Source organism: Stegostoma tigrinum, chromosome 24 (assembly GCF_030684315.1).
Source record: "Stegostoma tigrinum isolate sSteTig4 chromosome 24, sSteTig4.hap1, whole genome shotgun sequence".
NCBI classification, from domain to species: Eukaryota; Metazoa; Chordata; class Chondrichthyes; order Orectolobiformes; family Stegostomatidae; genus Stegostoma; species Stegostoma tigrinum.
This window is the reverse complement of record NC_081377.1, coordinates 32,488,489-32,500,227: the sequence shown is the minus strand read 5'-3', so window position 1 is coordinate 32,500,227 and position 11,739 is coordinate 32,488,489. Positions and strand designations below refer to the sequence as shown.

Below are 11,739 nucleotides of genomic sequence, written 5' to 3'. Positions count from 1 at the left end.
GAGTGAGAATATCAGAAAATTCAAGAGGAAGCTGAATAGGTTTCCTGTGAAAGATTAAAATGCATGAAAGGGAGGCACATCATGCCATTTTCCGATCATTCCTCTGTGTCTTGTTCATCAGCTCCAGTTCAGCAGGTTTGTGTGGTTGTGTATTTCGCTACACTTGAGTGCCTGGTCAAAAACATGCACCTCATTGAACAGAATGTTGAGCAGCATAAAGTTATGTTGCTTTACAGCATTGGAACACTTAACACAGTCAAGAGTGGGTACAGATTTGAATGAGCACAGAGAAGCAATCAGAACCACATGACAAATAATTTATGTAAATTTACTTTCAATACACAGCAAGTGACAACACTGACAAAGCAATGGAATCATGCATATTATAGGAAGCAATAAAGCCAACACAAACATCTGGCTCTGCATTCCTGTACGATAAAGGTATAAAAGGAAAAACTGAAAACAATGCAGCAGGTGTACTTGGGATAACACTTAAGTCCATGATCCAGGATCCAAATCCCAGTTCAGATCAGGGCATTCCCATGTTTTCTGTCTCAGAAGCTGACAGATGTTCCCTATCTGTCTGGAGCACTGAACACCAATGTTGATGGTGAGTAGTGTGAGAGAAGAGAATGCCTTGGCAGATGGGCACCACTGGGCCTGGAGTGTATTATCATGCAAATAAATCAATTTTTAATTTGATTCTGTAAGTTTCCTTTTGCGTTTTTATCTTGAGTTACAGCACTCTTCTATGGAGCTATCTAGTTAATTTAGTTAATAGGTTTTATTTGTTAAAAAGCATAAGAAGGATCTGAGTTCAAGATTCAGGGAGAATTGGCTACTGCAGGAAGCAGTGAACTTCTCCAAGTTGGACAACCTCTTGAGGACTCCCATGTGTCAGTCTCCAGTCTTGGCTGGACTCAACAAAGTGCAGGATGCTGTTACCTGTTCTCACAGCCATAAATGGTAGTTGGTGCAGGGATACTGAAAGTAGACACAATTAGACTGTTAATTCATAGAATCCCTACACTGTGGAAATGGGCCACTTGGCCCAACAAGTCCCCACCGCCTCTCCGAACAGCATCCCACCCAGACCCATTCCCAGTAACCCTGCATTTCCCATGTCTAATCCACCTAATTTACACACCTCTAGTCACTAAGGGCAATTTAACATGGCCAATCCACCTAACCTGCACATCTTTGGACTGTGGGAGGAAACCAGAGCACGCACAGGAAACCCATACAGACATGGAGAGAATGTGCAAACTCCACACAGAGAGTCATCTGAGGCTGGAATTGAACTCAGGTCCCTGGTGCTGTGAGGCTGCAGTGCTATCCACTGAGCCACTGTGCCACCCATAAGACGTCCCTGTAATGAGGGGCTTCGTACTCAAATCCTGACTGTTAATATCTGTCAGAGAGAGGAAACTATTGCTGTTCTGGACATACTGGGTTTGATAGCACATCTTGCTCTCTCAGTCATTGTAGTGATCCCTGGGACTGATTTGTTCTATATAATTATAGAATTCTATGTAATTGTTTAATAAGAGAACTCTACGGTCTTAAATCCCTGTTGTTGCTAATGTATGGCATGAGAATCAAGTGGACTCTAGACTTAATTGAAATTAGCGAATGTATCATCCATCAATCATACTTACAATAGTTCTGAGCCAAACCCTGATATTGATTGTGAAGGCAGGTATTTGAGCAATATTTTCTCCATGATTAATTACGTAACTAACTGGTTGCTGTAGCATTGCCTACCCATCACGAGGCCACCCTAGCCATATCCAATTCTGTAACTTCCTCCATCCCAACAAGTCTTCCTGTCCTTAGTACCCCTCCAATTATGGCTTCTCATCCATCCTCAGTTTTAATCATCACACCATTGGCAGCAGTGCCTTCCTCTGCTGATGCATCAACTCAAAATTTACTTCCCTAAATCGCTCTGCTCTCTCTCTCTCTCGAAGATGCTGGTTAAAATCGATCTCACATGTTCTACATTTTCCTTCCATAGCTCTGTGCAAAATTTTGTTTGTTAATTTCTCCTGTTAAGTCTATTGAGATGTTTTACTATGTTAAAGGTGCATTTGAGGGTTACCACCGACCAGAAACTGAACTGGACCAGACATATAAATACTATGGCTACAAGAATAGTGCAGAGGCCAGGAATTCTACAGCAACTAACTCACCCGTCCGTCATCTACAAGATACATGTCAAGAATTTGACTAGTTTCCACTAGCCTGAATGAGTACGTTCAAAGCTTGGCACCATCCCAAACAAGGCATTCTCTTGATTGGCACCACATCCTCTACTTTCAAGGGTCAATCCATTCACCACTGAAGCTCAATACCAGCTACAAGGTTCAGTCCAAAACAGCATCTTCAAAACACACTGTTTCTACCACCTATAAGTAACAAGACCAGCTGATGAAACACCATCACCTGCAAATTCTCCTCCAGACCACACAGCACCCTGACGTAGTATTATATCACCATTTCCTCAATGTCACTTGATCAAAATCCTAATACAAAATCCTAACCCTTCCTAGTAGCGTCGTATGTTACCCCACACCCCCAAGAGCTACAACTGTTCAAGCCGGCAGCTCACCACTTCCTTCTCCAAGGTAATTGAAGATGGGCAATAAATGCTGGTCCAGCCAGCGACACCCCATCCCATCGTTGCTTTTCCCCGCCTCCGCCATCCCTAACACCTCGGCATTAGATGGTTGGAATAAACACTTGGGGAATGATTCCTCTCTGTATACACAACCAGGCTGTACACAGGCGGAGATTTCGCTTTCAGAGCTCGTGCCCATTGCTTTCCGGAATCCTAACACGATTTTTGATTTGAAACTTTCACAGGCGAAAGATTGAACAGGAAATTAAACTGGGACTACTGCGCCCCATGATACGGCGCTTAGAAAGTGGTGAGCAGAACCTGCAAACATTATCTGGCAAGTTTTGAAACGGATTTTGTGGGTCTGGGCTTGGGTGCTGAATGGAAGGGGTTGGTTTGGTTGGCATCGGGGGTATAAGACGGGCATACAATCAACCCGCCTTGTGTATCTAAAATTTATCCCAGTAAATGTATTCACCACAATTTTGAAAGGAGCAGATTGTGATATGAACCCAGAGACTTCGGGATTACCCTTCAATTTTTTTTGTTTGTTCTTGAGGTGTGAAGCGATGTAAATAATGTAGAATGCAACATAAGAAACGACTTCAGCTTTAGGCTATCGTTATTTCAAACAGCAGCGGCCGGGTTTTATTTCTATAACTCCCTGTTATTTTACACCGACGTCGCTATCTAAGGGGATTTTGTCATGTTCATGATGTTCTTATGATACTTCCCTCTGTTTGCTGTCCGTTTTCAGGAGCATTCCCCTCCCCCTTGTGTGCCTAGTTGCTTTTTTGCATGTTTCTATTTTTCAGTTCCGCCAACTTGCTGGTTACAAAGTTCCACTTGAAGCCGGGGTCACTGGTCGCCTCCAGGTTGGTGTAGGCCCGGGAACTCACTGTGTTCTCGGTCCCTCCATCTTCACTGTGTGCGGGGATTGCAGCCGCCTCGGCCTCACCTTCTCCTGCGCCCTCGCTGACCTTGTTGGCCTCGGAGGTTTGGTTCCATTTGGTGGCGAACGCGTCCCAGAACCCGGTCAGTTTCTTCTCGGGCTCTTTCGGCGCCGGCTCTGAAAGGACACTGGAGAGGAAAGCACAGCATAGTTAACCGGCTTGAAGCCGACCTTGGTGAAATGTTAATGCACTGAACTCGGGCTTCAGCATAATATGCATAAAACAAACGTTTTGTTTCAAAGAAGGTCATGCGAATTTGATTTCAAACATTTTGGAGATTGGAAATCTGAGGAGGTTGAATCAGAGGAACACGAGGAGGTGCTGTTCCCTAGCGCCTGAAGGGCAATACTGCTCGATGTATTATATAGACATTTCAAAAATTAACAACATTTTAAAATTTCATTAAAATCGAATTTCCATCAAACTCTTGCGCACGAATGGTTATTTTCGGGAAATCTTTAGCTCATTCTTTTAAATTATGTATTTTAAAAAATGAGTTTTGACGTAAAATTAATCATTAGAAACATGTATATGTTTGGAATGACTGCTTCGTGACCAGTCTTAGTTCCACCCACTTGAGCAGACTGGCCAAACCGAGCCCTGAGCATCTGGATCAATCTGACTCAGTCCGTCCTATCTCGGGCCAATTTTGCATGAGAACCTTCGACCAGTGTTGAGTGGGCATTCCACGTTCAGGGCATCGCAAGTGAGACATTCCTGTCCTCAGCTGGTCATCCACAGCAACCTATTCCAGCTGGTAGCGCTGGACGATGGTCAAGAGTAATTCCTGCTACAACTGCGGAGGAGCAAATTACTGCAGATGATCTCCAGCATTTTTTTTGTTTCAGTCCTGCTACAACTGAAATTAGCTCTCAGCAGTGGGCTGGATTAGGGTTACCAAAGCCGTTTCTTCGTCTCGTAAAAAGTTCTCCAATTTAAATGCAGTGTGAATTGTCATTGTCTGAGGAGAAGGTGGGGGGGGGGGGGGGTGGGCTCTGAACCAGGCTGTTATACAGTTCTCACACTAATTCTGATCAGGAGTGTAGAACAGGTACTCATCTGGCTGAGATATAATTTAATGGGTATTTATCGCTGGACTTTTAATCCAGAGACCCAGATAACGTTCTGGGGACATCGGGTTCGAATCCAACCACAGCACATGGTGGAATTTGAACTCAATAAAATACCTGGAACTAAGAATCTAATGAAGACCTTGACTCCGTTCTCGATTGTCAGGAAAAAATCCATCTGGTTCACTAATGCCCTTTAGGGAAGGAAACTGCCATCATTACCTGGTCTGGTCTACACGTGACTCCAGAGCCACAGCAATGTGGTTGACTGAACTGCCCTCTGGGCAATTAGGGATGGGCAATAAATACTGTCCTGTCAGCAATGCCCTCATTGTGTGAATGAATAAAGGAAAAATTTAAACCTTGTTTGAAGCTGTGATTTCGTGTTTGCTTAATTTGTCAGGGATAGGTCACTAGGGAATCTTAAATATTGATAGCAACTGAAAATGAAAAGGATTATGGTGCATTCACAAGCCCTTGCTTCCTTTCTTAAACCTGTTCGTAGGGTGTACCATCACTGGTTGAGCCAGCATTTATTGCCAATGCCTAAGTGCCTTCATGAAACACTGTGGTCTGCATGCTGTAGGTAGACCCACAATGCATTTAGGAAGGGAATTCCAGGATTTTGACCCAGAGACACTGAAGGAACAACTATATACTTCCAAGTCAGATTTGGAGTATTTTGGAGAAATTTGCAGGCTTCTAGGTGATAGTAGTCCTGATCATTGCTGTTGAGGGAGTAAAAGTTTGTGGATGTGGTGGCAATCAAGTGGGCAGCATTTTCTGGATGGTGTCAAGCTTCTTGAATGTTGTTGGAACTGCACTCATCCAGGCAAGTGAGGACTGTTCTGTTACATTCCTGATTGTGCCTTGTAGATGGTAGGCAGGCTTTGGATGGTCAGTGGGTGAGATGTTTGCTACAGGATTCCTTGCCTCTGCCCTGCCCTTGCAGTCACAGTACTTACATGGCTAGTCAAGTTTAGTTTCTGGTCATTCATACTCCCGAGGACGTTGATAGTGGCAGATTCAGTTTTGGTAATGTAATTGAATGACAAGGGGTGATGTTTTGATTCTCTCTTGTTGGAGATGGTCATTGGCTCTTCTGTGTGGCTAATGTTGCTTGCCAATTGTCAGCCAAAATCTGGATGTCATCCAGATTTTACAATATTTGGACATGGGACTACTTCATTTTCTATTGTACAATCTTTTGTGAACATTCCTAATTCTGACATTATGATGGATAAAAGGTTACTAATGAAGCAACTGAAGATGGTCAGGCCTAGGAACGCCTGCAAGGATGTCCTGCAGCTGAGGTGACTGACCTCCAACAACCACAACCATGCTTGTTTTTCAAATAAACCTGTTGGACTATAACCTGGTGTTGTGTGCTTCCTGACCTTGTCCACCCAGTCCAACACCGGCACCTCCACATCATCCTCCTTTGTGCCAGGTATAACTCCAACTAGTGGAGAGTTTCTCCCCTGACTCCCATTGATACCAGTTTTGCTAGGGTTCCTTGATGCCACATTTGGCCAAATGTGGCCCTGATGTCAAGGCCAGTCACTCACTTCATCTCTGGAATTCAGCTCTTTTGTCAATGTTTGATCCAAGACTGTAATGAGGTGAGGAACTGAGTGGCCCTGTGGAACCTAATCTAATTGTCAGGAAGCAGGTTTTTGCTAAGCAATTGCTGATTGATAACACTGTTGATGGCACCCCCCCCATCACTTTACTAATGATTGAAAGTAGAGTGACTGGGCTGTACCTAGTCTGGTTGGATTTGTTCTGTTTTTAGTGTATAGAACATGAGAGTACTTTTCCAGGTTGTTGTGGAGATGCCAATGTTGTAGCTGTGCTGGAACAGCTATATAAATTATGAAAGACTTTATAGAGTACATAGGGTAAAAGGATAACCAGATAAACCAAATTTAAAATAACTATCGAAACAGCTCAGGACAAATGTTTTTTTTATTGTGGCTCATTGTTGTCATCTGGAAAGGGTTGTAGTAATAGATTCAGGGGCAACTTTCAAACAAGAATTGGATAAATAGTTGAAGAGGAGAAACCATTCATGACTATGGAGAAAAAGGAGGTGGGATTAATTGGACAGTCTTACAGTGGCACCAATGGTTGAAACAACAGCTATACTGTCTATTCCAGACAGCTCTAGGACAAGATGCCCAGTGTCATCTTTAAGAGCAATTCCTGCCAAAACTTGTCATTCATCTCACCGTGAAATGATTGAGTGCAGACAACATGCCTTGAATCATTGCAGTACTTAGGTTATGCAATCATTTTAAAGCTCCTTCTATTGTTACCCAGTCAAGCTGGTGTGCAATTAAATGAAGGACATACTCCCTTGTCGCTGCCGGTGCTACTTTGAACAGCCATGAGAACATTTGTAAAATTGGGTGGTGAGTGACTAACCTTTAAAGCTGCTCTCCTGCCCTGGTAGTATGACTGTTGGATATAAGCTGAGCTTCCACACATTGCCCACAATCACAACCCTAGCAAATGTAACATTGTAGAATGTTACAGCATAAAAAATAAGCATTCGGCCCATTGTGCCTGTACAAATTCTTTGAAAGAGTAACATAATCTGACAATGTCTAGGTACTATGGAATACAAATGACTAGTGAAATATGGCTAATTTTAGTCAGAATTTTGACAAGTATTCTAATGTGGTGCTGGATCTGTGCAACATACACATTAACAGACTTCTTCTTGGAAAACTAGAAGGGTCCCTGTTGCTCTGAGCAATTGTAAGGAAGGGATTTGACGCTATGGAAAGAACCTCATGGTGGGGAGGTGCTAGGATATACGATGACGAGTATCAATGGGGGAGTGAGTGTAATTTTGAATTATCAATAGGAAAATGAGGAGATATTGTGAATATATATGGTGAATGTACATAGCTGGGGTTATTAGGGTACTGGATGTATGGACTGTCAATGCATTAAATGACTTTTTCTGCTCTCTGACACGAGGTATTCCATTTTATGCTTGTCTGGGGTACACGTGAATTAGCTTGAGATCTGTGGTGGTGTGAAGAAGAAATATACTCACTGTTCGACTGGGGCAGTGTTCTCAGTTGAAAGTAACTTGTGTTCATCATCCTTGTTGAAAAGCGAGGACATGCATTTCCATCCTTTTGCACTAGCCCCTTGTACCTGCAAATGGATAAATATTATTGACTCTGCTGTTACCTATCTAACATTCTGCCTGGTAGTGGAAAAAGGCTTTTGGCTGACCTGGTTGCAACTCCCCCCTACCCGACTCCCCTCCATTGGCTTAAGACAGGACAAGAGATGGCTGATATTACAGAAGTTCCAGTGGGTGATCTTAACTATTGAAAGGACAGAAGATGGAAGCTCAGTTCAGTATAAAATAGGATGATGACTTTGTAAACAGCCTAATTCAGCTCAAAATGGAGAACAATGGAATTGTGGCTGGTTAATAATTTGTGGCAGGAGACATAACTAATGGCACAAGAGTTCATAACATCTATTTACTTTATCTAGAACGGGATGTAGACAATTTGCATAAAAACAGAGAGACAGTGGAGCCATTGACAGGAGTGGCAGCAAGGGAGAGCTAGGTGTTGTCAGAGGCTACATGTGGAATTCAATGTGATTTCACATGACATCGCCCACATAGGGACAGCACATAGATGAAGAGTAAGAAAAAATAAAGAACTGCAGATGCTGGAAATCTGAAACAAAAACAAAAATTTCTGTAGAAACTCAGCAGATCTGGCAGCATCTGTGGAGAGAGAGCAGAGTTAACACTGAGTTCAGAGTAACATTGAGTTCAGTGATCCTTCTTCAAAACACTCTACTTTCTCTCCACAGATACTGCCTGACCTGCTGAGTTTCTTCAGCAATTTCTGTTGCTGTTGAGAAATAGGAGGGAACCAAGGTTGGATCCTTGGGGAATATCAGACCTCTGTGGCAATGGGAAGAGACGTCATTCCAAGTTGATTCTCTGGTGAGATAGGACTGGAATCAGGCAGTAACATCCCAGCCAGCCAAACAACAGAGGACAAACTTTGGAAGAGAATGGTCAACTGAATCAAAGGCTCCAGACAAAGCAGTAAAGATGAGATGGGTGGGTACGGTATGGTCATGGTCACCCAGGATATAATTTGTGCCCTGGCTTGGCTTCCCATCTCTCATCTCCTCAATGGGAATTAATGGGAATATGTCTCACCAGTTGGAGTCATATATAGCACAAAAGAAGATGTTATTGTTACTGGTGGTCAATCTTTTCAGTACTAAGGCATCATTGCCAGAGTTCCTCAAGGTTTATTATGAATATAATAATGATGAGACAGTGTAGAAAATGAAAAAAGTATCAAATGGATCTGTGTTTCTTCCCAAGTTGAATAGCAGCATCACCAATGACCAATTTTCATCCCCAACGTAAACATAATTGTGGAAACAGATAGAGGCTGATTTGAATTTATATTTGAAATTTCTTTCAGAAAAAAAGTGAGTGTTTTGGGGGAGGAAAACAGCCAAAATATGACTGAATATCACTAGGTTCGAAAAGGGATGTAACTTGTGATACTATTCTGCTTTTGTTATATTGAAATAGGACTCTGAGCCCCTCAACCACACTCTAAAACTGAAACCGATTGTTGTTAAATATTTCAGTGAAATCTAATGGACTTTGCGAGGAGATTATATCCAATAAATTATGCAGCACCTATCTCCTTTCTTCTACTGTAACTCATATATATCATGAGACAGCGATCAGTTACTGCACCTTTAAAGAGACAATGATTAGTTGGTCAATGTAAAGACCAATCACTCCTCACACATAGCCTGTCCTATGACCTTCACACCTGTCCACCTAATAATTGTCTCTCACATCTTTGACCACACCAAGATCCCTCACATCTGTGCCCACACTTAGAGTGTCTCAAACAAGTTATTTTCTGATGGCTCCTTATACCTGTACTCACACCATGAGTTCAGACTACCTGCTCCTGTGCTGACAGACCCTCACAGAGGTGCCCACAGCTAGACTACTCACACCTGTGACTATACTGTGAACCTCTCAAATCTGTTCCCTTGCTTTAGATGCACTTGTACAACTTGCCCAATAGTTCTATAATTAACTTGATTATTGCTAAATTAGGAGGTAGCTTTTAATAGTTCTTGGTAATAATTGAAACTAATGGCCTTCGGAGATTTTTTGGTGATTTACATGGTACTTTCAGGCATGCTATTTTAAATGACAACCTACAACTCACTTTTAACTTTTTGTTTTTCTCATTTTCTTTCTCTGACATTCCCTTTTGCCTGCTACTCTGAACCCAACCCCAGGGATGCTGACTGGAACTGGAGAATACAGGGGATGGAGCAACACTGGGACTAATGCTCCTGGTAGTTTCTTATGTAAGAGTTTGGTTGTGTGCACCCGTGGAAGGAAAGTATTAATCACAGCTCTGCCTTCTCAAGGAAGCTTGGACACATGAACCATCAGGAGTTCTGCTTGGTGTTCCTCCTTTGTAATCCAAAAAGATTCTGACCATTTTCAGACCTGCTCAAGGACAGCATGGTGGCTCGGTGGTTAGCACTGCTGCCTCACAGTGCCAAGGACCCAGGTTTAATTTGGTGACTGTGTGGAATTTGCACATTGTCCCCTGTCTTTGTGGGTTTCTGCTGAGTGACCCAGTTTCCTCCCACAGTCCAAAGATTTGTGGGCTAGATGAATAAGCCTTGGTAAAGGTGGGTCAGCCATGGTAATATGGAGTTATATGGTTAGGGTGTGGTCTGGGTAGGATGTTCTTTGGAGTTTGTGCAGATTCAGTGAATCAAATGGCCTCTCCCTGCACTGTAGGAATTCTATAATTCTATGAAATAAAATTAACCAATTCTGCAATTGCTCTAACATATTCTTCCAAATATGTTTGGTTCTGGGTGATAATGGATGGTCTGTTGACCCCGTGAGCACATTGGGTAAGTTCCTATCATTGTCTATTGAAAAACAAGTAGCCAATAAAGGGGATTATGCTCGTGGTTAACATTCCCTGATGCCTGATGATGGGCAGATGATGAGCTTCTCAAAACCATCACAAGAGGTACAGCTGTAATTTCTTCAGAGACTCCAGCGTTCACTCAGTTAGCAACTCCCAGAGTCTCCCAATCTGGTGACATTAATGCAACTCATATGGAAGGTGAGAAATGAATAGTTTGTACCTTTTTTGCCAACTGTGAGACAGAACTGGAGCCTTCATCTGTAGCCATATCAATCACGGAGTCATTCTTCTGAAAGAAATGTTGAGGTTTTAGTTGGCATGCTAGACACCATTGACCTGCAGCGCAACTTCAGCATTTCAGTTGCTTCATTAACACGTTCAAGATATATGACATAATACTTTTATCTGTATACATTTTTAAAATTATGTTTTAATCATTTATTGTCAATATTTAATCATTGGTCCAATGTATCAAAATTCAGCAAAATATCAATCTTCCTGAAACAAAAATGTAAACTCAGTGTATTAACACATAAACTGCAGAAAGTTCTTACGGAATCAACAGAAAATACTCAGCAGGTTAAGCAGCACTGTATATTTCCCTCCCAGCATTTTCTGTTATCTTGAAGATTCAGACTAACATACCTGTTCTTTCACTTCTTCCTCCTCTTCAGCTCTGAAACTCCTCAGCACTTTGCTCTTGTAGACTTTCCAGATTCCCTGATTCATTATTCTGCTTATTTGATCTTTACATAAAGAGAAAACAAAACTTGAATTCTGTTGTCAGGAGCCCATTAATGTGGGCATGGACTGAGACTAGAGCTGGACTTAGTATCAAACGGGCATTGCAGGCTCAGCTGTGAAGGTAACGGTAGTTACTCTTTTTGCAGCTTCCAGCCTCAGACGCCGATTCAAGGCAGATTGAATGAGCTCTTTGCCGCAGCTTACATTAAAGTTTTACTGCCATGGAAATGCGCATGTGATCCGAAACCGTCCCTCACGATCACAACATCTATGATCCAATTAGAGGCAGCCAGAGGTCATATTTCTTTTGAGCTGAGGTGCGTAAGGAGATCAAGAATATAGTTTCAGATCGCTCTCAAAGATTG

At 42.4% G+C, this 11,739-nt stretch overlaps 1 protein-coding gene across 1 annotated transcript; it reads right to left on the bottom strand.

Moving 5' to 3' along the window:
• Positions 1-338: 338 nt before the first annotated feature.
• Positions 339-11,739, bottom strand: LOC125464842 (uncharacterized protein C1orf232). The gene is made up of 4 exons (XM_048557673.2): positions 11,276-11,739; positions 10,851-10,919; positions 7,711-7,814; positions 339-3,700 (listed from the first exon to the last, which is right to left on the bottom strand). The coding sequence occupies exons 1-4, from the start codon at positions 11,357-11,359 to the stop codon at positions 3,403-3,405; spliced, it is 555 nt and encodes a 184-aa protein (XP_048413630.2). The 5' UTR covers positions 11,360-11,739; the 3' UTR covers positions 339-3,402.

What these genes read in the sequence shown, in the direction of transcription:
- LOC125464842 (XM_048557673.2), bottom strand. Translation starts at nt 11,359, where the DNA reads ATGAATCAGGGAATCTGGAAAGTCTACAAGAGCAAAGTGCTGAGGAGT. An exon ending in AGGAAGAAGTGAAAGAACAG is followed by an intron (nt 10,920 to 11,275) that starts GTATGTTAGTCT and finishes CATTTCTTTCAG; the next exon opens with AAGAATGACTCCGTGATTGA. An exon ending in TCTCACAGTTGGCAAAAAAG is followed by an intron (nt 7,815 to 10,850) that starts GTACAAACTATT and finishes ATCCATTTGCAG; the next exon opens with GTACAAGGGGCTAGTGCAAA.